A 25,705-nucleotide genomic window follows, 5' to 3' on the forward strand; every position below is an offset into this window, starting at 1 on the left:
CATCAGCTTTCAAATGCCCAGCTCTTTGACAAGTCTCACTACTGAGGCTCCAACTAGTCGAATCCCAGTCTGAAAAATGTGAAAACAAAGTCTCCACTTATCAGGATCTGAGGAAGAAACAACTCTGACTACCTCGTACAAAGTCTTTCTTCAGAGAATCAGTTCCACATCCTTCTTCCCCTCAAATTCACTACCCTTCAGAGGTGACTCTATCTTTCATGCCACTGTCAATCATGAAGAGATGTTAACTAGGATGTCTCATTTCTTCTACTTTTCAATTTTCTAGTATTACTTTGACTCACTCAATCTTTATTACATACTCTCTATTTCATAAGAACTTTATTATTATTTTCCTTCAACATACAAATATTTTATTAACAAAATTTATCTCTAATTTATTTTACATTTAATTTTGCATGATGATATTGTGTGTTCTAGAGACCATGGTTTTAAAAACACTTTCAATGAATGGTACTACTTTAATTAATGGTAGAAGCCTAGACAACATATTAAAAAGCAAAGACATCACTTTGCTGACAAAGGCCCGTAGAGTCAAAGGTCTGGTTTTTCAGGAGTCACGTGTGAGAGTTGGACCATAAAGAAGTCTGAGTGCTGAAGAATTGACGCTTTCAAACTGTGGTGCTGGGGAGACTCTTGGGAGAACCCCGGACAGCACAGAGATCAAACCAGTCAATCCTAAGGGAGATCAACCCTGAATATTCACTGGAAGGACTGATGCTGAAGCTGAAGCTTCAATACTTTGCGCATCTGATGTGAACAGCTGGCTCACTGGAAAAGCACCTGATCCTGGGAAAGACTGAGGGCAGGATGAGAACAGAAGGGCAAGCAGAGAAGGGGGCGGCAGAGGATGAGATGTTTTGGACAGCATCGCTGATTCAGTGGACATGAACCTGGCTGAACTCCGGGAGATGGTGAGGAACAGAGAGGCCTGGCTGCAGTCCATGGGGTCACAAAGAATCAGGCACGACTTAGCGACTGAAAACCACCACCATCAACAAGTACTTTAATTTCAACGAGACGGTCTTTCCTCGATGTACATATATCTTCAGAACTCATTTTGAAAGCCTTGGAGAAACATCATACCCTGGAGAAGGAAATGGCAACCCACTCCAGTACGCTTGCCTCTTGCCTGGAAAATCTCTTGGACAGAGGATCCTGGCGGGCTACACTCCATGAGGTCGCAGTGGTTGAACACAACTTAGCGACTAAACAAAAACATCATAAACTTATATAAGAAATGATAGCCTTGTGTGTGACTAATTGTTTCCATGTGAAAATAGGTAAGTCTAGGACCACACTGGATCCAAAGAGCACAGAGGGCCATGAGACAGGAATGAATACACCACAAAATACTAAAACTGCTAGATCTGAATTTCTTAACAGAAGTCAAAGAAACAAGCAAGAAATGTAAAAGTGAAACTAAACCCTGTGTCAACACAAGGGCCCCTTTATCATTTTATATACAGCCACTTCAATGGTTTAAAACAGTGATTCTCAAGTGTCCCCTCAAAATCGCTGAAGTCCAGAGACCCATCGGGTCAGGGGGTACAAGAGGTCAGAACTCTTTTCACAACAACACTAAACGTTACCTCCATTCTCATGCTGTTCTGTGGGCAGTGGCATTCTTCAGAGACACGATATGTGATATCATAACACTAAGGACTAATGGAATTAGCAACTATGATGGTGTGTGCTTGTATTTTAAGTTTTTCTGTTTTATTTTCCAATACAGTGAACAACAATAAACAAAGTTCCTTGGAATTCTCAATAATTTTGAGAAGTATAAAAGGATCCTAAAGCCAAAAACTTTCAGAATCCCTGTTTTGAAAGATTATGTCTATCGAATCTAAGGTATGATTACTTCTCCTACTCCTAATAATCAAAGACACCACAAACACACACACACACAGTCTGCTAATCAAAACATCTGACTGGCCTACATTCATCTGTGTAAGAACACTAAAATGAAATAATTATAAGCTGAAATACAACTGACATATTAGCAAGCGAAGCTTTAGGGAAAGGTCAGAGTTCAAAAATAAGCATTTTTGGACACTGGAAAAATCTTAGGGTCTAATAATAATTAATCTCTGAGAATTCCTGAGAGTATAGAGATTCCAAACTGAGAATTTAATGGATAACGAAACATATACACAAACATCTTGAGTTCAAGCTTACATTTTAAACATTTCTTGTTCATATGCTTGTGAATATCTTTTCTTTTAAAACATGGGTACCAAAAATAACATTTTCCTTATGTATGTCCAATTCTTCAATTAAATTTGCAAAAAGAAGTTAGGAGTACGAAGAGCTAGCATTTCAAATATTTCAGTGTCCCTCTTTCCTGAAGGGACTTCCCTGATGGCTCAATGGTACAGCATCTGCCTGCAATGCAGGAGCCAGAGTTAAGTGCGTACCGCAAAATTTACCTGAAATAGATGTTTGTGGATCCTTCGTTTCTACTGTTTTATTAGGAACAGAATCTTTCACTCCGACTGTGGGCTGAATGGGTTTGGAAACAAGTTGATTAACAAATAATGTGCATATGATACAATCCACAGTTCATAAATCAAGATAAAAGCATAAACATTTTTACCTTCACATTAGGATATTTCTCAGGAGACTCTAAAAGGCAAAAAGGACATAGAGTTAATCACATGTAAATATGAAAGCCAGCCGTACACTCATGCAGAGTTAGTACCGAGCAGAATCCTCGTGCTCAGCCTTGACACTGAATACATTCGGTTTCAGTGTCTCGCTTTTAGGGAGATGTTAGGACACTGGCAAGACAGACTTATGAATCCATTATAGACAGTGAAGAGAAACAGGAATACAGGTTTACCAAAACATGCAGTAAGATTTCAAAAGTAACATCATGTTTTCAATGACTTTATAGAAAATATTAAAGAGCACACAGACCAACGTGAACATGCTGACTGATGAGGAGAAAATTAATCTTAATCAGAGGAGCAAATCATGACCCCAAGAAGATAAATGTGAAAGCTGATGGTAAAATGCAACAGTGTATCTTGAATCCAAGACAAGAGTAACAGTTACACCTTTATACAAGTATTTAACATGCTCTTCAATCTGTCCAGTCATGTAAGAAGTGCACAGTTGGGATGACAGTTCAGCCGAAAATATAATTCATTTCTCATCAGAGAAAGCAATGACCTGACTAGCTCGAATATACACTTGTAGAAAAACGTTTCATAAAAGTATTCATTTTTTTCCACACCCACGTGGGCTACTGCTATGCCTGCATGTCTGGGCTCCTCTAGTTCAGCCATCTTAAAGTTTCTCGATCCACTCACGCAAGAAGGCATGTAAGACACACCTACGAAATAATGCCCCAAAGATTTTCAACATTGAAATACAATGATCAAAAAGGAAATAATAAATTTAATTGCCACACAATTATTAGATGTTCAAAATCTTGCATGTTTTAAAATCAGTGTAGTATTTCTTGAAAATACCAATTCTAGCATTTAGGGAATGAACCCTATCAATCTGTTTTGTTTCAAAACTTAGTTTGGTTGGGTACATCATGCTAATGCTTAAAAGGATTTCTATGAAACAACTGTCAAAAAATCAGTTATCTTCTAAAAAACAAGTCAATCCCTCCATATTCAAATCAATCTAATTTGAATAACAAATACCAGTACAACATACATCTTTGATGTCTATAGCTACTTGGAGTGGCTGGGGTTGACCCTACTTCTAACACCCCCTCCCACCTCCAGGATTCTCTGGAGCAATAATGATCTTATCTCTTTTCAGGGTAAATACACTGAAGTCATCTAGAAGGTGTTCTCTCAAGTGCACCATCAACTCCAAACTCACCTCCCTAAGGCCTTCCTTTCCTCCCTTTGTCCTTTCACTAGAGTCTTTCCTCTATGAAGGATAATCTCTGGATCCGTGGCCTTAACTTTCCCCCTTTACATTCTTTCTATGGATCATCCCACCACTTCTTTTGCCTTCTTTGCTTAGCAATGGTATCTTGCACCTATAATTACTACTTCAACTCTTTGCTTTCCGCTGGCTATAGACATGCTCAGAAAGAAAAACAAAATAATGCTCTCCCCTGATCCTGTTATGTCCTGCAATAGCCAGTGCTCTTCTTCCATATTTCTCTAAAAGCAAGGCTAGACCCTTGCTACTCGGAGAGCTTGTTAGAAATGCAGGATCTCAGACCTCGTGCTCAGCATGTCCACTTCACACAGGGTCCCCAGGCGCCTAATTAAAATTTGAGAAACTGGTCTACACAGTCTGCTTCTACATGACTTCAACTTAACCTATTCTCCTGAAATCTTAGCCTCAACTTCCTCACTCTAACACTTCCCCCAAAAAGAAACTGCATTACAAGCTGGAAACTTTACAGTGGACTCTCTATCAGGCTGTAGGTTCCTTGATCTCTCTATCATGTCCCCCGCTCTCTCCTTTCCAGTTCTCTTATTTTGGCCTATGTGACACCATCCTATAAAGCAGCGACATTTTGTAGGACGTCAATTTCCAGACATTTACAGCTGAGCACCTATGCCCATGTTCCTCCACAAAGGATAACGCACAGCCCCAAATGACTTCGTAACAATGAGGAAAACAGAAAGCGGGGGAAACTTTGCTGCTCTTCTCTGACAAGTTTAGGTGCTGGAAGCTCACTTCACAGTCACCGCCCACGTCAAACACTCCCTTTTCCTAAAGGCCTATCTTACTTACGGCCCCTCCCCCATAGGCCCTTGCTTCCTTTTCCTTCATTTCCTCCCTGTGCCCTCTGCCTCTGTCATCCTCCATTCCCTCTTTCCTCTTATTTCTCAACCTTCCTTTGGCTGTTGAGTATCTTGAAACAGAACCAATAATTTTTTCTTTTGTCCATGTGCCATGTGGAGTCTTAGTTCCCTCACCAGGGATCGAGCCTCCACCCCTGCCCTGGACAGTCTTAATATTTGGACCTCCAAGAAGTCCAGGAACTAATAATTTAGCTCCTTAAACTGGATTCTCAATTTCAACTGTGCCTGACACCTGATAAGATACACAATTTCCCTCCTCATCTTTTTCCTCCCTATGCATCTGACAGGTGGGGTGGTTTTTTTTTTTTTTTTTGCCTGTTAGAATATTCCCATTTTAAATCAATGTTCTGTCAAATAACCTTTCTATAAAATACAGCTCTTACCTTCTGCTTGTCCATTTAATGTATTTTTTCCTCTTTCATCTCCAGATAAATGATCCAGAAACTTCTGTGGAACACTCTCAGAGATACTCTGTTAAAATGAATATTGAGTTCCATGAAGGTTTCCTAATGTCTTCTTAAGAAAATACCCTACTTTTAAAAACTGCCTACATTTAACCCAGTTAAGACAGGTTTTGCCAAGATCTCACAGCTGCCAACTGACAGAACCTGGATGCTGACTTCATACACTGCTGGATCACCAGGCAGTGGCTGCCAGCAATGAAGACATCAGGCCCTTCCTATCTCCTTCCATAGCTGCCACCTTCAAACAGGGCATCGTTACTTTATGTTACCTCAGGTATGGCTGCCATAAAGGGGCTCTGCCCTGCTACTTAAGTTGAGTCACTCAGTCATGTCTGACTCTGCGACCCCATGGACTGTAGCCCGCCTAGCTTCTCCATCCATGGGATTTTCTTGGCAAGAGTACTGGAGTGGATTGCCATTTCCTTCTCCAGGGGATCTTCCCGACCCAGGGATCGAACCTTGCTCTAATACGTTGTAGGCAGACGCTTTACGGTCGGAGCCACCAGGGAAGTCCCCCTGCTACTTAAACAATCCAAAATGGTTTGTACTTATTAAAACACTGCTAAAGCAAACTGCTGCTATTACAATTCCACATATTTATTACTATTCCCCAAGCTTTTGCTTCTGTTGAAATGTTTCTTTCAGATTAATCTGACAATCCAAACACAGTAACACTTTCAAGTTTCAAGCACTATCTTTCAAGGTCCAAGTGATAAAAAACCACAATTCAACCTGTTTCTCTCTGACCCTCTCTAGCAGGTTTACAGATGCGTATGTACCAAATAAACATACATTTGGCTGGGAGATTGGGACTGACACATACACGCTACACACTATTGTGTATAAAACAGGTAACTGATGAGGACCTGCTGTCTAGCACAGGGAATGCCACTCAATATTCTGCAATGGCCCATATGGGAAAGAATCTAAAAAAGAGGTGATAAACACATACACACACACACACACACACACACATACACACACACAAAACAAAGAAACATGGCCATGGACTGACCACACACACACACACACACACAAAACAAAGAAACATGTGGCCATGGACTGACCTCACACACACACACACACACACACACACACAAAACAAAGAAATATGTGGCCATGCACACGCACGCACACGCACACACACACACACACACACAACAAAGAAACATGTGGCCATGGACTGACCTGAAACAATCTTTCAATATTCACATAAATGTAACTTCAGAACTCAAACAGATTCCTTACCATCTCTAAGCCTTGGTTTCTGTACTACACGGACTCCATTAGGTGAACCTTGCAAATGAACAAAAGTGTACTATGTGGTAATATTTAGCACGGAGTGTAGGTTAAAAGAAACAACAAAGTTTTGATGGGGAAATGCAAAGGTGAGAAAGTCACAGCATCTCCTGCTTTCATGTTCTTATTACTCAGGGCTTACATTTCAAAATAGTAACAGAAGACAGTACCTCAGAATCCCAAGGCGATTCTGTGTCTTCCTCTTCTCCCAGTCCTACAGCTGACATCATGTCTGTAATATGCAGTCACAGATACATTAATGAGAACATTCACTACTATGAATTTTAAAGACATATGTAAGTCTATCTCTATCCACAAATATTTCAATAAAATAAACTAGCGGAAAAGAATTTCAGAGGGTTGAAGCATTTTCAGGAATATAAAGTTGGTAGTAGGTGGGACACTTCTGAAGAAAGAGAGCAAAAGAAATGTACTTAAAACAAAATGGATATCGTATTTGGATCCATACCCTTTACATGTTTTTATATTTGCTTTTAAGTATAGAAAAAATTCACAGACATTCACTAACTTACCATGTTTATTATTTTTGTGTGCTCTATCAACAGAAGTCAAATGGTCATGACTTGCTTGTTCTTGGGGAGCCCTTTCAATAAAAGAAGTATCACTTTCTTTTTCAACAAGTTCTGGCTTCTTGGCTCCTTCCTATAAAAACAAGACAAAATGAAACCAAAACCCAACTTCAGAAAACATACTCATTCATTTGGTCATTCAGTCCATCAGTAAGACGACAAGCAATCACTGTGTCTAGGACATCCTTTAGGATGTCCCGGGAGGAGTTAGAACTGTAAAGAAAAGTTACTCTGCTCTGTGTCTGGGTGAGGCAGAGACACATGAAAGCAAACAAGAGCAGAAGAGGATCCGTCGGCAGCTCTGCAGCTGAGGGGCAGAGAGTGCAGCACGGGCTCCAAGGGGCGAGGAGGCGGGAGGACCCGCGAAGCGCACGGAACGCTGGGACAGGGGCTGTGTCTCAGAGACAGAGCGTGCGGAGCCGGGATGGGAGGGGGGTTCCAGGAAGGGCGGCCCGAACCCACAGATGCGGTGTGCACCAACGTCAACAAGTCATGTGGAAAACAGATCACAGTTACTGGGAACTGTATCGAGAGACAAAACTGGAGCACCAGGTTCACACAGGAAGAAGCAAGTGTCATCTTCTTCCTTCAAGTGATGGGGATCTACTAAACAAGTAAAGGCATTACATCAACACAAAAATATTTTATTTTATTAGGTGCCATGCTTTTATTCAAATGAAAGGGAAAAGACTGCCCTGCACTAGGAAGTAGCAAGTTCAATTTGGTTCAGTCCCTCAGTCATGTCCGACTCTTTGTGACCCCATGGACGGCAGTACGCCAGGCCTCCCTGCTCATTGCCAACTCCCAAAGTTTACTCAAACTCATGTCCATTGTGTTGGTGATGCCATCCGACCATCTCATCCTCTGTCGTCCCCTTCTCCTCCTGCTTTCAATCATTCCCAGCATCAGGGTCTTTTCCAATGAGTCAGTTCTTCGCATCAGGTGGTCAAAATTTCAGCTTCAGCATCAGTCCTTCCAATGAATATTCAGGACTGATTTGCTTTAGGATGGACTGGTTGGATCTCCTTGAAGTCCAAGGGACTTGCAAGAGTCTTCTCCGACAACACAGTTCAAAAGCATCAATTCTTTGGCACTCAGCTGTCTTTATAGTCCAACTTTCACATCCATACTTGACTACTGGGAAAATCATAGCTTTGACTAGATGGACTTTTGTTGGCAAAGTAATGTCTCTGCTTTTTAATATGCTGCCTAGATTGGTCATAACTTTTCTTCCAAAGAGCAACTGTCTTTTAATTTCATGGCTGCAGTCACCATCTGCAGTGATTTTGGAGCCCAAGAAAATACAGTCTGTCACTGTTTCCACTGTTTCCCCATCTATTTCCCATGAAGTGATGGCACCGGATGCCATTATCTTAGGTTTTGGAATGTTGAGTCTTAAGCCAACCTTTTCACTCTCCTCTTTCACTTTCATCAAGAGGCTCTTTAGTTCTTCAATTTCTGCCATAAGCGTGGTGTCCTTTGCATATCTGACGTTATTGATATTTCTCCCAGTCATCTTGATTCCAGCTTGTGCTTCATCCAGACCAGCGTTCCTCATGATGTACTCTGCACATAAGTGAAATAAGCAGGGTGACAATATATAGCCTTGATGTACTCCTTTCCCTATTTGGATATTTGGCCTTGGAGTAGAGAATGAAGCAGGGCAAAGGCTAATAGAGTTCTGCCAAGAGATCACACTGGTCATAGCAAACACCCGCTTCCAACAACACAAGAGAAGACTCTACACATGGACATCACCAGATGGTCAATTCCGAAATCAGGTTGACTATACTCTTTGCAGCCAAAGATGGAGAAGTTCTATACAGTCAGCAAAAACAAGACCGGGAGCTGAGTGTGGCACAGCCCATGAACTCCTTATGGATAAATTCAGACGCAGACTGAAGGAAGCAGCAAACATGACAGTATGTACAGGAGGGCAGTAAAGAGGAAAACAGAAACCAAAAGCCTGTAAGCAAATCTCCACGTGGGCAGTAAGCACACCAGACACTGTGCATCACCCAAAGTGTCCATGCAACTGCAATTAAAAAGCTAATTTGGCTTTGAAAAGAGCCAAACAGAAATGGTAACAGTCATTCTAAAACAAACTGCACAGCCAGGAGGAATGAAAAGATTAGCAAGTATATTTTAGAAAGGTTACTCTGGCAGCAACATAAAAAAGAACATCAGGGTAGCCAAACTAGAAAAGAATATTTCAAGATTATAGGTGAGACAGTGAGTTATGGTGATAAGATATGAAAACTGATAAGCAGGCAGAAAATACTGAACTTCCTGAGTGACTGGAGCTGGTAATTTCAAGGACGTTTGGACTCCAGGATCTTTCCTACTGTGGCTGAAATTCAGTGATGCTGTCTACTAGGATGGGGAGGACAGATGAAGGGACAGCTTATAAACAGTCAGGGATGAGGGAAGCGTCAGGGATAATGCCTTCAGTTTGGGGTATAATAAATTATTTTGAGGCATGCAAGGGACTCAGAAGAAAGGATTTGGGTAAAAACATTTGAATTAGAAATAGATAAACTTATTCAGGAAAAACATATACTTTAATTATTTGTAAAAGATACTAACTTGGTATAATTAATACAAACCTAGGCAGAATTCTGAACTTTTGAAAATAAAACAATACCAGGGGAAGAAAACTATGAGATTAAAATGGTCAATTATATATTTCAACATGTTTCAAGGATATAAAAATATACTTTTTAAAAAATATGCAAATACTTGTTTCTGACATATTACCATAATAGGCATTTTTAAGTTTAATGAAAAGGTTTAATTGTAAAACACCCATTCAAGATGCTACAAGAAGACTCTGTTTTAAAATTGATCTTAAAAGACAAGTTTTAATTTGTAGAAGAGAAATGTTTATGTGAGGATGGAATTATGAGGCATTTTAAAGTACTACTGTGACGTAAGAAAGAAACAGAAAACCCTACTTGAAAAGATCTCATTCAAAATTGATGGAGAAATCAAAAGGTTTACAGATGAAACAAAAGTTAAGAGGATTTAGCACCACCAAACCAGCCTTACGACAAATACTAAAGGGACTTACAGCCAGTAAACACAAGAGAAAGGAAAGATCTACAAAAACAAACCAGAAACAATTAAGAAAATGTCAACAGGAACATATATATCAATTAGTACTTTAAATGTAAATGGATTCAATGCACCAACCAAAAGATACAGAATAACTGAATGAATACAAAAACAAGAGCCATATATATACTGCCCACAAGAGACCCGCTTCAGACCTAGAGACAAATACAGACTGAAAGTAAATGAATGGAAAAAGATATTCCATTTGAATGGTAACCAAAAGAAAGCCAGTGTGGCAATCCTTATTTCACACAAAACAGACTTTAAAATGAAGAATATCATAAGAGACGAAGAAGGACACTACATAATGATCAAAGGGTCAATCCAAGAAGAAGACATAACAATTGGAAATATTTATGCCCCCAACATAGAAAAACCACAATACACAAGGCAAGCAGTAACATGCATAAGAGGGGAATTCAAAAGCAACACAGTCATAGTGGGGGACTTTTAACACCCCACTTACACCAATGGACAGATCATCAAGACAGAGAATCAAGTAAGGTGAAAAGACAGCCCTCAGATTGGGAGAAAATAATAGCAAATGAAGCAACAGACAGAGGATTAACCTCAAAAATATACAAGCAACTCCTGAAGCTCAATTCCAGAAAAATAAATGACCCAATCAAAAAATGGGACAAAGAACTAAACAGACATTTCGCCAAAGAAGACATACAGATGGCTAACACACACATGAAAAGATGCTCAACATCACTCATTATCAGAGAAATGCAAATCAAAACCATAATGAGGTACCATTACACGCCAGTCAGGATGGCTGCTATCCAAAAGTCTACAAGCAATAAATGCTGGAGAGGGTGTGGAGAAAAGGGAACCCTCTTACACTGTTGGTGGCAATGCAAACTAGTACGGACACTATGGAGAACAGTGTGGAGATTTCTTAAAAAACTGGAAATAGAACTGCCATATGACCCAGCAATCCCACTTCTGGGCATTCACACTGAGGAAACTAGATCTGAGACACATGCACCCCAATGTTCATTGCAGCACTGTTTATAATAGCCAGGACATGGAAGCAACCTAGATGCCCATCAGCAGATGAATGGATAAGGAAGCTCTGGTACATATACACCATGGAATATTACTCAGCCGTTAAAAAGAATTCATTTGAATCAGTTCTAATGAGATGGATGAAACTGGAGCCCATTATACAGAGTGAAGTAAGCCAGAAAGATAAAGATCATTACAGCATACTAACATATATATGGAATTTAGAAAGATGGTAATGATAACCCTATACGCAAAACAGAAAAAGAGACACAGATGTATAGAACAGACTTTTGGACTCTGTGGGAGAAGACGAGGGTGGGATGTTTCGAGAGAATAGCATGTATATTGTCTATAAGGAAACAAATTACCAGCCCAGGTGGGATGCATGAGACAAGTGCTCGGGCCTGGTGCACTGGGAAGACCCAGAGGAATCTGGTGGAGAGGGAGGTGGGAGGGGGGATCGGGATGGGGAACACATGTAACTCCATGGCTGATTCATGTCAATGTGTGACAGAACCCACTGCAATGTTGTGGAGTATTTAGCCTCCAACTAATAAAAATAAATGAAAAAAAAAAAAAAAAAAGACAGAGAACCAATAAGGAAACACAGAACTTCAATGAAACATTAGACCCAATGGACCTGGTTGATATCTTCAGGACTATCCATCCAAATGCAGAAGAATACACTTTGTTCTCAACTGCACATGGAACATTCTCCAGGAGAGATCACATCTTGGGCCACAGACCAAACCTCAGTAAATTTTAAAACATTGAAAATATGTATCACGTATCTTCTCTGACCACAACACTATCAGACTAGATATCAACTACAGGAGAAAAATGGCAAAAAACACAAATTCATGGAGATTAAACAATTCATTACTGAATAATGAAAAGGTTATTGAAGACATAAGCAGGGAAATCAAAAGTTTCCTAGAAATAGATGACAACAAAAACACGATCACCCAAAACCTATGGGATTCAGTAAAAGCACTTCCAAGAGAGAAGTTGATAGCAGCACAATCCTACCTCAAGGACAAGAAAAGTACTGAACAGGCAACACTCTACATTTACAGCAGCTAGAAAAAGAACCAAACCCCCTAAAGTCAGCAGAAGGAAAGAAATCATACAGATCAGAGCAGAAATAAATGAAAAAGCAAATGAAGGCAACAATAGCAAAGATTAATCAGACTAAATACTGGTTCTTTGAGAAGATAAGCAAAATGGACATACCACTAGCCAGACTCATCAAGAACAGAAGGGAGAAAAACCAAATTGACAAGACTAGAAATGAAAAAGGAGAGGTTACAACAGACAACACAGAAATGAAAAGGATCATAAGAGAACGTTATGAGCAACAATACGCTCATAAAAGGGACAACTGAGAGGAAATGGACAGATTCTTAGAAAAGTTCAACCTCCTAAAACTGAATCAGGGAAGAAATAAAAATGACAAACAAGCCAATTACAAACACTGAAATAGAAAGTGTTATCCAAAATCTCCCAAAAACAAAAGCTCAGGGCCAGATGGCTTTGCAGGGGAATTTTGTCAAACATTTAGAGAAGAGGTAATGCCTACTTTTCTGAAACTCTTCCAAAAAACTGCAGAGGAAGGAACATTTCCAAACTCATTCTATGAGGCCACAATCACGTTGATACCAAAACCAGGCAGAGACAACACAAAAAAGAGACTTACAGGCCAATATCACTGACAAACACAGATGCAAAAACCCTCAACAAAATATTAGCAAACACAATTCAACAACACATTCAATAGCTCATACACCATGATCAATTCGGGTTTATGCCAGGGATGCAAGGATTCTTCAATATGCACAAACCAATTTCAATGTGATGCACCATCTTAACAAACTAAAAAATAAGAACCATGTGATCATCTCAATAGAGGCAGAAAAAGCCTTTGACACAGTTCAGCACCTGTTTATGACAAAAACGCTTCAAAATATGGACACAGGAGGAACCTATGTCAACATAGTAAAGGCCATGTAGGATAAACCCACAGTAAACATTATTCTTGATGAGGAAAAATGAAAAGCATTCCCTCTAAGATCAGGAACAAGACAACATTGTCCGTTCTCACTACGATTATTCAGCATGGGTTTGGAAGTCCTAGCTATGGCAATCAGAAGAGAAAGAAAGAAAAGGAATCCAGATCTGAAAAGAAGTAAAACTCTCACTTTTGCAAATGACATGATACTACACATAGAAAACCCAAGAGAAACTATTTTCTAGTAAACAAAAATTACTGGAGCTAAACAGTGAATTTAGCAAAGTTGTATGATACAAGGTCAATACACAGAACTCACTTGAATTCCTATACACTAACAATGAAAAATCAGAAAGTGAAATTAAGGAGCCAATCCCATTCACCACTACAACAAAAAGAATAAAATATCTAGCAATAAACGTACCTAAGGAGACAAAAGACCTGTATACGGAAAATTCTAAGACGCTGAGGAAAGAAAAGAAAGACGACATAAACAGGTGGAGAGATATTCCATATTCCTGGGTAGGAAGAATGAATAGTGTGAAAATGACTATACTACCAAATGCAATCTACAGATTCAGTGTGATCACTGTCAAATGACCAATGGCATTTTTCACAGAACTAGAACAATATATGCAATGGACTATTACTCAGCCATAAAGAGGAACACATCTGAGTCAGCTCTAACAAGGCTGACAAACCTAGAGCCTATTCTCCAGAGTGAAGCAAGTCAGAAAGAGAAATATAAATATCATATACTATTCGCACATATATGGAATCTACAAAGATTCTGAATCTACAAATGTACTGATCAATTTATTTGCAGGGTAGCAATGGAGAAACAGACATAGAGAACAGACTTAGAGACATGGAGGAGGGGAGGAGGGAGAGGGTGAGATGGATGGAAAGAGTAACATGGAAATATAAAATTTCATGTGTAAAATAGAGAGCCAGTGGGAATTTGCTGTAGGACTCAGGCAGCTCAGAAAGGGACTCTGAGACAATGCAGAAGGGTGGGATGGGGAGGGAGGTGGGACGGGGTTTGGGAGGGAGGGGACACGGGTGTACCCATGGCTGATTCTTGCTGATGTTTGACAGAAATCAACAAAATTTTGGAAAGAGATTATCCTTCAATTAAAGAATAAATACATTTTCTAAAAACCCCATTTGAAAATTTCCTCATCTTCTTCTTTTCTAACGGCTCTAATTTTCTATCTATGCCTTCTGCAATGGCAGATAAACATTGAAGGAACAATCTAGATATTAAAAAAGTAGTAAAACTATGATTATCCAAGTTGGAGATTTCAAAGTTTTCAAATACATCTATGATTATCAAGCAGGACTCAATATTCACATCAGGAAAGAACAAATGAGCTGAAAAAATTAAGTAACCACAATGACTGAGTTTTAGATATGGAAGAATTCGCATTTTTGTTTAACATGTGTAACAAAGAACTGACATGCTAATTTAACACCTATAAATACTGAAGCTAATAGTTCCTTAAAAATAAATTTCTTAAAAATAAAACTTAACTTAAAAAAAACTTCTAAGAAAAAAGTCTTAAAATTTTACTCTTTAATAAAATTCTTAAAATGGAATATACATATTACTATAGATATTTTATTTATTTATTTATTTATTTTTTACTATAGATATTTTAAAAAGTAAAAAAATTATCTTTCTGAGACAATTTTACAAACTGTTGGTAATTCTTCTTTCCTTATGATTTTATAACAAGTAGTCTACATAAGAAAAAAATCATGAATTGTGATTTCATTCATTTAATATGTGCAATTGCCCATTACTTGCAGATATTAGGAAAAGACAAATCAGAATCTCTCTGGAGGCGGGGGGGGGGGGGGGGGGGGTGGGCGGGAAATTTCTACATTTTTTTTCTTTAAGACTGTTGCAACTTAAAATTTTCTTATGTCATGAAGAGAGTTTAAGAATCTCATTTATATAATTATAAATTATAAGTTTAGTAAAAGAGAAGATAAAATGCTTACTTATTTCCTCTTTATTTTCAAAAAGATCCAAAACCTCCACCAAGACTATACCAAACAGCAAGATAAATTAGTTAAGTACATTAAGTATGTATCAAACAGTAAGTTAGTAACCACAAGAAACGGAAGGGCCACAAACTCTTCATTCATATTACAGCTGCTAAGGCCTAAAACAGAGCTCAGCTAGAACTGCCTACAAATGAAAGTTTTGCTAGATTAAATAGAAGACACTGCTTCATTCATTTCAAAGTGAGAATTTTTTTAAAAAGAGTAATCACTTCAACTTGAAATGAACTTCCAGAGGGAACTATATTCAATATAGATATATACATATACAAGTGTAACCAAGTCACATTGCTATACACCTGAAACTAACACAGTATTGTAAATGACTACACTTCAATTAAAGAAAAAAAAACAAAAACCACCACCAACCTCGAAAACAACAACCAAAAAACCTAAGGATCAAATTTTCTTTCAGTTCTTCATAAAACTCGGCTATATGTCATTCAGAAGAGTCTAACTATTGAGTTTTCACGACCTCACTCTCTCCTAAGTTGAATTTCAAATAATTCATCTCATATTTATAATATAGAGTACCTCATCTGACTTACCCTCACTATGTCTGCTGTGTTTGTAAAATAATCTGTTTTATCTTGACCTTCATTCCATCTCATATTCATCTTATCCTTCTTAAATGAATTCTTCCCCTTCATCGCCCTCCCCATCTTCATATTCATCTAGCTCCTTTTCCTAATTGCTTTGTAATTCTTTTCTTTCTAAATGGCATACTTAGTATGCCAACATTTATAAATCTGAATCATGCAGATATATTGCTCTTATTATCACATCATTTTGTATCATGACATTGAAGCCTTCCATTTCCACGGTGGAATCCTTTTTGTCATCATAAGGATCAAGGGAATGGTGTGTGGAAAAGTACAGGGGAAAACAAGAGTTAAAAACAACACAACTTACCTGTGCAAGACCAAGGTCTGCTAGAGTCTTGAGTGGTTTTGGAAGAGGATCAGGCCTTGGAAAGGCAGGATGAGGGAAGCCCTGGACTCCAGGTGATGGTTTGGGAAAGGTTTCAAGCACATGTTCAATTTCACTATCAGAATTGTTGTTCTCAAAGAAGGTGGTACTCTCCCATCTCACAATGCTACTTTCTGCTTCTAATACAGTAAAAACAGGGGATAGTACATGAGAACCTGTGTAATTTCAAATCAGTGAATAACACCAGGAGGACAGTCTTCAAATAACTTACTGTTGGATTGCTGAAAAGCCTTCAGTAGCTTTGCTAAGTTTGGTTTCGGGACATGCTGGAGAAGAAAATAAGAGCTTGAAGCATAACAAGTATCAACTGAATACAAGAATTATAATCCCCCACCCCCATTACTATATGACCTAACACAAAGAGCACAGGCTCTGGAGTCATTCAGGTGTGGACTCAGATCCCAGTTGGGCCCCTGACTAACCTGCAGGCACACTGAAACCACAATCACAGAAAACTCGCCCATCTGATCCCAGGACCACTGTCTAACTCAATGAAACTGAGCCATGCCGTGTGGGGCCACCCAGGACGGATGGGTCACGGTGGAGACGTCTGACAGTATGCGGTCCACTGGAGAAGGGAATGGCAAGCCACTTCAGTATTCTGGCCTTGAGAACCCCATGAACAGTATGAAAAGGCAAAATGATAGGATACTGAAAGACGAACTCCCCAGGTCGATAGGTGCCCAATATGCTACTGGAGATCAGTGGAGAAATAACTCCAGAAAGAATGAAGGGATGGAGCCAAAGCAAAACAAGACCCAGTCGTGGATGTGACTGGTGATAGAAGCAAGGTCCGCTGCTGTAAAGAGCAATATTGCATGGGAACCTGGAATGATAGATCCATGAATCAAGGCAAATTGGAAGTGGTCAAAAGGAGACGGCAAGAGTGAATGTTGCCATTCTAGGAATCAGCAAACTAAAATGGACTGGAATGGATGAATTTAACTCAGATGACCATTATATCTACTACTGTGGGCAGGAATCCCTTAGAAGAAATGGAGTAGCCATCATGGTCAACAAAACAGTCCCAAATGCAGGACTTGGATGCAATCTCAAAAATGACAGAATGATCTCTGTTTGTTTCCAAGGCAAACCATTTAATATCATGGTAATCCAAGCCTATGCCCTAACCAGTAACGCTGAAGAAGCTGAAGTTGAATGGTTCTATGAAGACCTACAAGACCTTTGAGAACTAACTCCCAAAAAAGACATCCTTTTCATTATAGGGGATTGGAATCCAAAAGTATGAAGTCAAGAAACACCTGGAGTAACAGGCAAATTTGGCCTTGAGGTACGGAATGAAGCAGGGCAAAGGCTAATAGAGTTTTGCCAAGAGAACACACTGGTTATAGCAAACACCCTCTTCCAACAACACAAGAGAAGACTCTACACATGGACATCACCAGATGGTCAACACCGAAATCAGACTGATTATATTCTTTGCAGCCGAAGATGGAGAATCTACACAGTCAGCAAAAACAAGACCAGCAGCTAACTGTGGCTCAGATCATGAACTCCTTATGGCCAAAATCAGACTTAAATTGGAGAAAGTAGGGAAAACCACTAGATCACTCAGGTATCACCTAAATCAAATCCCTTATGACTATACAGTGGAAGTGAGAAATAGATTTAAGGGACTAGATCTGATAGACAGAGTGCCTGATGAACTATGGACAGGAGACTACTTGTATAGGAGACAGGGATCAAGACCATCCTCACGGAAAAGAAATGCAAAAAGCCAAAATGGTAGTCTGAGGAGACTTTACAAACAGCTATGGAATGAAGACAAGCGAAAAGCAAAGGAGAAAAGGAAAGATATTCCCATTTGAATGCAGCATTCCAAAGAATAGCCAAGAAGATAAGAAAGCCTTCCTCAGTGATGAATTCGAAGAAATAGAGGAAAACAACAGAATGGGAAAGACTAGAGATCTCTTCAACAAAATTAGAGATACCAAGGGAACATTTCATGCAAAGATGGGTTCGATAAAGGACAGGAATGGTATGGACCTAACAGAAGCAGAAGATATTAAGAAGAGGTGGCAAGAATACACAGGAGGACTGTACAAAAAAGATCTTCACGACCCAGATAATCACAATGGTGCGATCTCTCACCTACAGCCAGACATCCTGGAATGTGAAGTCAAGTGGGCCTTAGAAAGCATCACTACGAACAAAGTTAGTGGAGGTGATGGAATTCCAGTTGAGCTATATCAAACCCTGAAAGATGATGCTGTGAAAGGGCTGCACTCAATATGCCAGCATTTTTGGAAAACTCAGCAGAGGCCACAGGACTGGAAAAGGTCCGTTTTCATTCCAATCCCAAAGAATGATCAAACAACCACACAATTGCACTCATCTCACATGCTAGTAAAGTAATGCCCAAAATTCTCCAAGCCAGGCTTCAGCAATACATGAACGGTGAACTTCCAGATGTTCAAGCTGGTTTTAGAAAAGGCAGAGGAACCAGAGATCAAATTGTCAACATCCACTGGATCATAGAAAAAGCAAGAGAGTTCCAGAAAAGCATCTATTTCTGCTTTATTGACTATGCCAAAGCCTTTGACTGTGTGGATCACAATAAACTGTGGAAAACTCTGAAAGAGATGGGAATACCAGACCACCTGACCTGCCTCTTGAGAAACCTATACACAGGTCAGGAAGCAACAGTTAGAACTAGACATGGAACAACAGACTGGTTCCAAGTAGGAAAAGGAGTACATCAAGGCTGTATATTGTCACCCTGCTTATTTAACTTAAATGCAGAGTATATCATGAGAAACGCTGGGCTGGAAGAAGCACAAGCTGGAATCAAGAGTGCTGGAAGAAACATCAATAACCTCAGATATGCAGATGACACCACCCTTCTGACAGAAAGTGAAGAGGAACTAAAAAGCCTCTTGATGAAAGTGAAAGAGGAGAGTGCAAAAATTGGCTTAAAGCTCAACATTCAGGAAACTAAGATCATGGCATCTGGTCCCATCACTTCATGGGAAATAGATGGGGAAACAGTGGAAACAGGGTCAGACTTTATTTTTGGGGGCTCCAAAATCACTTGAGATGGTGATTGCAGCCATGAAATGAAAAGACGCTTACTCCTTGGAAGGAAAGTTATGACCAACCTAGAAAGCATATATAAAAGCAGAGACATTACTTTGCCAACAAAGGTCCATCTAAGTCACAGCTATGGTTTTTCCAGTGGCCATGTATGGATGTGAGAGTTGGACTGTGAAGAAAGCTGAGCACCGAAAAATTGATGCTTTTGAACTGTGGTGTTGGAGAAGACTCTTGAGAGTCCCTTGGACTGCAAGGAGATCCAACCAGTCCATCCTAAAGGAGATCAGTCCTGGGTTTTCATTGGAAGGACTGATGCTGAAGCTGAAACTCCAATACTTTGGCCACCTCATGAGAAGACTTGACTCACTGGAAAAGGCCCTGATGCTGGGAGGCATTGGGGGCAGGAGGAGAAGGGGACGACAGGAGACGAGATGGCTGGATGGCATCACTGACTCGATGGACGTGAGTTTGAGTAAACTCCGGGGGTTGGTGATGGACAGGTAGGCCTGGCGTGCTGCGATTCACGGGGTCACAAAGAGTCAGATACGACTGAGCGACTGAACTGAACCTTCTCATGGGGTAAGCATTATGACAGATGACATCAGAAACCCCAGATGCTCCTCTCCTTACCCCAATTGACTGCTATACAAATACTATGACACCCACTAGATTATTTTCTCGACCAAAATGTTCTAGAAAAAAAAATTTGTGCCTGGTTGTTTAGAGCACTACTGAAAAACTAAGACATTTAAATTAATCGCTATATTCTGAAATTCACTTGCATGATTTCTACATGCATGAATCATCACTTGGGAAGGGAAATACATAAGTTTAGATTTTAGTAGAACCTTATTTGGATAGGTTACAAGTGCAAACAGTATAAGCTACTTCTATTCTGTTTGTTAAACAGCAAAAGACAAATGATTGTTTCAATTTGGCTCCTTCAAAGAAAAAGGGAGAAAAACCAAGAGTAAACCTGTAGGGAAATGATCATGAATGAAAGCCACAAACACACTAAACAGAAAGCCATAATCAAACATGTTCACAAGAGACAGAGATGGACTGAAAGAACAGACACTGAAGGAAAGTATTCTGCGAGGAAATATTAGGTTAACAGTAAAAAAGAGAGAAAAAGGTGGGGGAGGAAAAGGAAGCAGACAGAGAGAGACATTCCTAGTCAAGCACAAACTTAAGGGAAAAAAAAATAAGCATAATAAGCTTTGTGGAAAAACACGAACATTTAAAATTTATATACTGTAGATCAATAATATATCAGTATTCTTAAGGATATACTATGAACAAAGCCTCTGTTTTATATGCTTTTATTAATATATAAATTACGCATCTATATTGTTCTGCAAATTTTATGAAAATGTCAACATATGTTGTCTATAAAACATATATTTAAGACAGAGGGTTTTGTTCATAATATATCCCTAAAATAGTGATCTGTATTACTGTAAAACTTTTTGTTTATAAATACTACCGTATAAGAGTTGAATTTTGCCACTATAAAAAGTGTCATTCGATTAGCCACACACGGTCATCCATCACTACCTGAATGTTGTAAAATATTACTTGAGAGAGAGAAAAATTGATCAAGAAATATTCCTAACTATTCACTGGGAAAAAGAACTGGTAATCAAAATTCTGAGGAGAATGTATGGCTTGAAAAGAAACATTTAATGGAACACAAGATGGGGCAAAAAAGGTCAAAAATTTTCACCTAAACTTCTCATCTCACAACGAGTGGACACTGAAAAAAACACTGTAACCTTTCACTTTTCACGTATTTCTTATTTATTTCCTTGTTATGCAGGACCCCCTTCCTCAACATAACACAACTGAACTATATTACCTGTAACATTATATAGGATACCGTTTGTCTCTTTATTTATTCACATTCAAAAACTATTAACACGGTTCTTACACTCGAGACCTATGCTACATGCTCCAGGAGATGCACAACTGTTTTCTGAACTCCACTAGCTTATATCAGTATACAGGGCTATAAGAAGAATACTTAAATCACAATAATACAAAATGTCTGAAATCCGAAGTTTTAGAATGTGACACAGGACTTGGGGTAGGTCTTTTTAAAACTATAATAGAAAAAAAAAATATCCCAAGCTGCAAATTTGGTCTTACGGTTATTCACAGTCTCTGCTTCTATGAAGGGAAAGTCGCTCAGTCGTGTCCGACTCCCTGCAACCCCATGGGCTCTGCGGTCCATGGGATTCTCCAGGCCAGAACACTGGAGTGGGCAGCTGTTCTCCAGGGGACCTTCCCAACCCAGGGGTCGAAGCCAGGTCTCCACCACTGCAGGCAGATTCTTGACTGTCTGAGTATTGCACTGTGAGTATTGCAAAAGTCATGTCCTTATGGTTTAAAGTTCACAGTAAGACTCTTTATCCTTGACCAAAATTCATAGTTCCTTCATTGTGGGAAAGCTTTTCCAATACAATTTTCCTGTCACTCTGTATTTTCCAGCCCATTGTTTTCTTCACCCCACCTTCATTATTCACCAAAGTTAAAAAAAATCAACCAGTCATATTTCTATCAAATAGTTTGCTCTGAAGAACGTTCCATTATAAACATAAAACAGTGAGAGGGACACCATTGCTGAATTTAAGAGTAAATACTACATGAAGCTAAATTCAGAGTATGGAAACTAATTTCACAAGAGGGCACTTTACCTTGGTTTCAAAATCTAAGACTTCATCATCAGACGGAGGCCATGAGTCAGCACAAGGTTTGTTGGAAAACCTTTAGAGCATAAACATACAACAAAAACGAGTGAGTTCATTTCTTTAAATGAAGAAAAAAAAACCAAGTGAAAGTTTGGCTGTCTATGCAGCAAACGAAGTTTCTTGACATAATTAAAATTTGGCCTCTGTTTTCAAACATTTTTTTTAAGATATTTTGATGTGGACCATTTTTAAAGTCTTTACTGAACTTGTTGCCATGCTGCTTCTGCCTTGTTCTGGCTCTCTGACCCCGAGGCCTGCGGGACCTCAGCTCCTCTGACTGGAGACTGAACCCACAGCACCGGCACTGGGAGGAGAAGTCTTATTCACCATCTTACCCACTGCTCCCCAGAGAAGGCTCCAAGAAGATGCTGGTTACCTGTTTCTGCTCCCATCTCTCCCAACCTATGACACACCTAGGGAAGACTCATCCTTAGTTTCCACTAACAAAGACTGACAGCCAATATATTGGCAGAGCCTGAAAATAATATGTTTTCACCAAGTCCTAATAGCTGAAAATCTAACTGATGGACTGACATAACTTTTGTTTGCCCAAAGTGGAATAAACCTGATGACTCAAAGCAGAAGGATATGCTGTTCCTTCTCCATTGTCTGTCCCTGGTTCAGAGACTAATCTGTGTCCATCAGAAATGGCAGTCTTGGTCCTGCAGCAGGGGAATAACTGATGGAGAAGGCCCCATTCCTCCCTTTACTGCAAAGGGGATACAGGAGTCCCCCGCAATGTCTAAAACTGAAAATGGACACAAGTCAGAGAACAATTTTACATGTTTCACTTATATGCTAGACGGGTACTTCTCAATTTCTGCTGAGGGACACGAGAGTGGATGCTGGAGCCAGGCAGGCCAGCTGTCAAATCACAGGTCAACTCATTTTAACCATGGAATCATGGGTCAATTCATCAACCTCCCCGAACCACAGGTGCCTAATTAGGTAAAAGCAGGACACAGTTATTTACAACGCTGCTCTGATGACTCGATGAAGTCACAGATGTTACGCCCATAATGCAGTCTCTAGCCCGGAGTGGAATGCTCAACAAACAGTAGCTTCTCCTCTCTGTGTGTTCTCCTAGTAACACGTACAATTTTTAAAAATCCGTCAAATCCTACCTGCTTAAAGAGTCTTCTTCAGAACTCGTATCTACTATTAAAGAAAAAAGGAAGACACATTTTAAATCAACAAAAGAAAAACACAGACTATTCAAACCTCAAGACTGATGTTTTGTTTAAAAGTATTCCTTTGGGACCACACCTGGAGACCACACTAGAGGGAATAGTGATTGTACTATACTCATGGGCCATTAATGCCTAAGAACCACTCCTCTCCTTTATGATCATCAAAGGCAGAACAGAAAAAAAGAAAGAACTGCTGATACAAGGACCATAATCCTAACCAAACTCTAGGAGACTGACAGAAAATGATACTACACCATTAATAGAATCAGTACTATAAACTGACAATAGCACACTTGAACAGCACAGTACTTCTGGACGTCCATTCCCTGGAGCAGTGAACAGAGCCTACAGGTGTCTTGCTGGGACATAACACAAATTCTCTGGCTCTTCAGTTCAGGATGAAAATGCCCTATCACAAGGAAGCGTGGTCTACAGGCGCTGAACTTCAGAGCGTGGTAAAACATAGGAAACAAAGTCTTCCTGGCCCTCTTTCCAAATGCAAGAGAAGTATGAAAGATGTAGTGATTCCAGGTTTAGCAAGGATAATCTCTTGAACGGGGGGTGGGGGAGGGTAAATGGGTCAATTGGGTGGTGAGGATGGGGACTGGACTTGCAGTGGTGAGCATGCTGCAGGGTTCACGGAGGCTGAGCATTTTAATGCTTTAAATATATATGTGTACGTAGGAATACATGTGAAAAGTATGATCTCTTGAGACTGTCACCTTCCATTGTTCAAGAGTATCTGGACCACCTAGAGCAGGATGGTCCAAACAGTGCTGTGTTCTACTGAGGGCTATCATTACATCAATCCTCCCCATTATATGGCAAAGGTTGAGAGAAATCATGCTTTTTCAGCTTGGAAGGCATTCGTCATCAGACCCTAAGCTGATGAATAAGGGGAGGGAGGGAAGGAGAGAGGAAGCTATGGACTCTGGTGCTGTTGGACAACGTTTCCCGTGCGTCATCATGATCTGATGCTGGAGGGATGACTCACGTGCAGTGACTCCACGGGGAGAGGAGCACTGCAAGCTTGAGCCTGGAGGGCAGGAGCAGTGACTTTCAAATGTTTGCACCCTGTGACATCAGAACAATGCTTAGGACATAAAAGACACTTGAAAGTTATCTTTTTGGTGAACAAATGAACAAATAAATAAGAATGTTTTCTTTGAAAACTCTGTTCAAAAACTATAGAAATTAACCAGGGGCAACTCTATTCTATTCTGAGCATACTGAAAACCAAGACCCTGTGTCATCTCTGTATCGCCGCTAACGGGTAAAACCAACCTACAGAAGTTCTTTGGTGGATGTTGTTGCTGTGCAGTCACTGAGCCGTGTCCGCCTCTCTGTGACCCGATGGACTGTAGCTCACCAGGCTCTTCTGTCCATGGGACTCCCCAGGCAAGAATACTGGAGTGGGTTGCCATTTCCTTCTCCAGGAGCTCCTCCCGATCCAGGGCTGGAAGCCGTATCTCTGGCACTGGCAGGCGGATTCCTTACTGCTGAGCCCCTGGGAAGCCCCCTTTGATTAGACAGCGGTGAGCTAGGTTTAAAGGAGTTCTCAGAGAGCTTGGACAATGTGCTAGATGCCACATCGGGGGACACGGTGGTGTTTTTGCCCATGTGAAGTGCGTTGCTTCTTTTATTAGAATCTGCAGAGTCCCAAGTTGATCTATTTGAAAATCTATTATGATCATCTTTTAAATAATGGCAACAGAACATGGTGTTCTTACAAAACTATACTATCATGACAATTATCCAACACACAGAAGAAAACATCTGGTTCTAATGAAGTCAACCTATCTCGCTCTTTTTGGATCTGTGAGGAATAAAATTGGTAATAGAGACCTTGCTGACACAATAGGCAAAATAACCGGTGCTTCTCAACGAGGCATCGCTTTTCTGATCCGTACTATTGGAAGGTATCTTCCGAAAGTAATCTCTTCCTGGTATGCTGCACATTGGTTCAGCACTGCAGTTCTTCTTGTTTATCACTTCTTATCCTACCAGGAACGGACTGTTGAGGCTCCCAGTTTAAACGATGGTAACTTTTTTAATGAGACCGATCACTACACAGTAAGTAATAACTACTCATTCACTAAATGCAAACTATTTGTAAAAATTAAAGCTCCACTTTTATAAGAAGTCAATTTGCTACAATAGGATTACAGATGAAATATATATCATACTAACTTAAACATTTTTTGTAATGTACATAAAAATCTAATACAGGATTTTAGGGGCTGTAATTAAATACATGGAATGCTTTTCAGACAATACTGTCTCTGATGTTAAATTACCTACAATTAACTTCTTTAATAATTCTGAAGACTAGACTATTAAGAAATTCATTTAAAAAC

The 25,705-nt window shown here is 39.8% G+C and overlaps 1 protein-coding gene across 1 annotated transcript in view; it reads right to left on the minus strand.

The window, feature by feature from the left end:
• Nucleotides 1-17: 17 nt before the first annotated feature.
• LOC136155288 (ankyrin repeat domain-containing protein 26-like) overlaps nt 18-25,705 on the minus strand; it is a gene marked incomplete at its 3' end in the record, with an annotated part of 45,011 nt that continues 19,323 nt past the window's right edge. The window contains exons 10-20 of the mRNA XM_065917114.1: nt 23,283-23,316; nt 22,105-22,174; nt 16,566-16,620; nt 16,277-16,473; nt 7,105-7,234; nt 6,742-6,803; nt 5,192-5,279; nt 3,260-3,358; nt 2,618-2,646; nt 2,451-2,523; nt 18-69 (exon numbers count right to left, since the gene is read on the minus strand). Coding sequence (XP_065773186.1) covers nt 18-69; nt 2,451-2,523; nt 2,618-2,646; nt 3,260-3,358; nt 5,192-5,279; nt 6,742-6,803; nt 7,105-7,234; nt 16,277-16,473; nt 16,566-16,620; nt 22,105-22,174; nt 23,283-23,316 — 889 coding nt within the window. The remainder of the gene's footprint in view (nt 70-2,450; nt 2,524-2,617; nt 2,647-3,259; nt 3,359-5,191; nt 5,280-6,741; nt 6,804-7,104; nt 7,235-16,276; nt 16,474-16,565; nt 16,621-22,104; nt 22,175-23,282; nt 23,317-25,705) is intronic.

Source organism: Muntiacus reevesi, unplaced genomic scaffold, assembly GCF_963930625.1.
Source record: "Muntiacus reevesi unplaced genomic scaffold, mMunRee1.1 SCAFFOLD_155, whole genome shotgun sequence".
In the NCBI taxonomy this organism is placed as follows: Eukaryota; Metazoa; Chordata; class Mammalia; order Artiodactyla; family Cervidae; genus Muntiacus; species Muntiacus reevesi.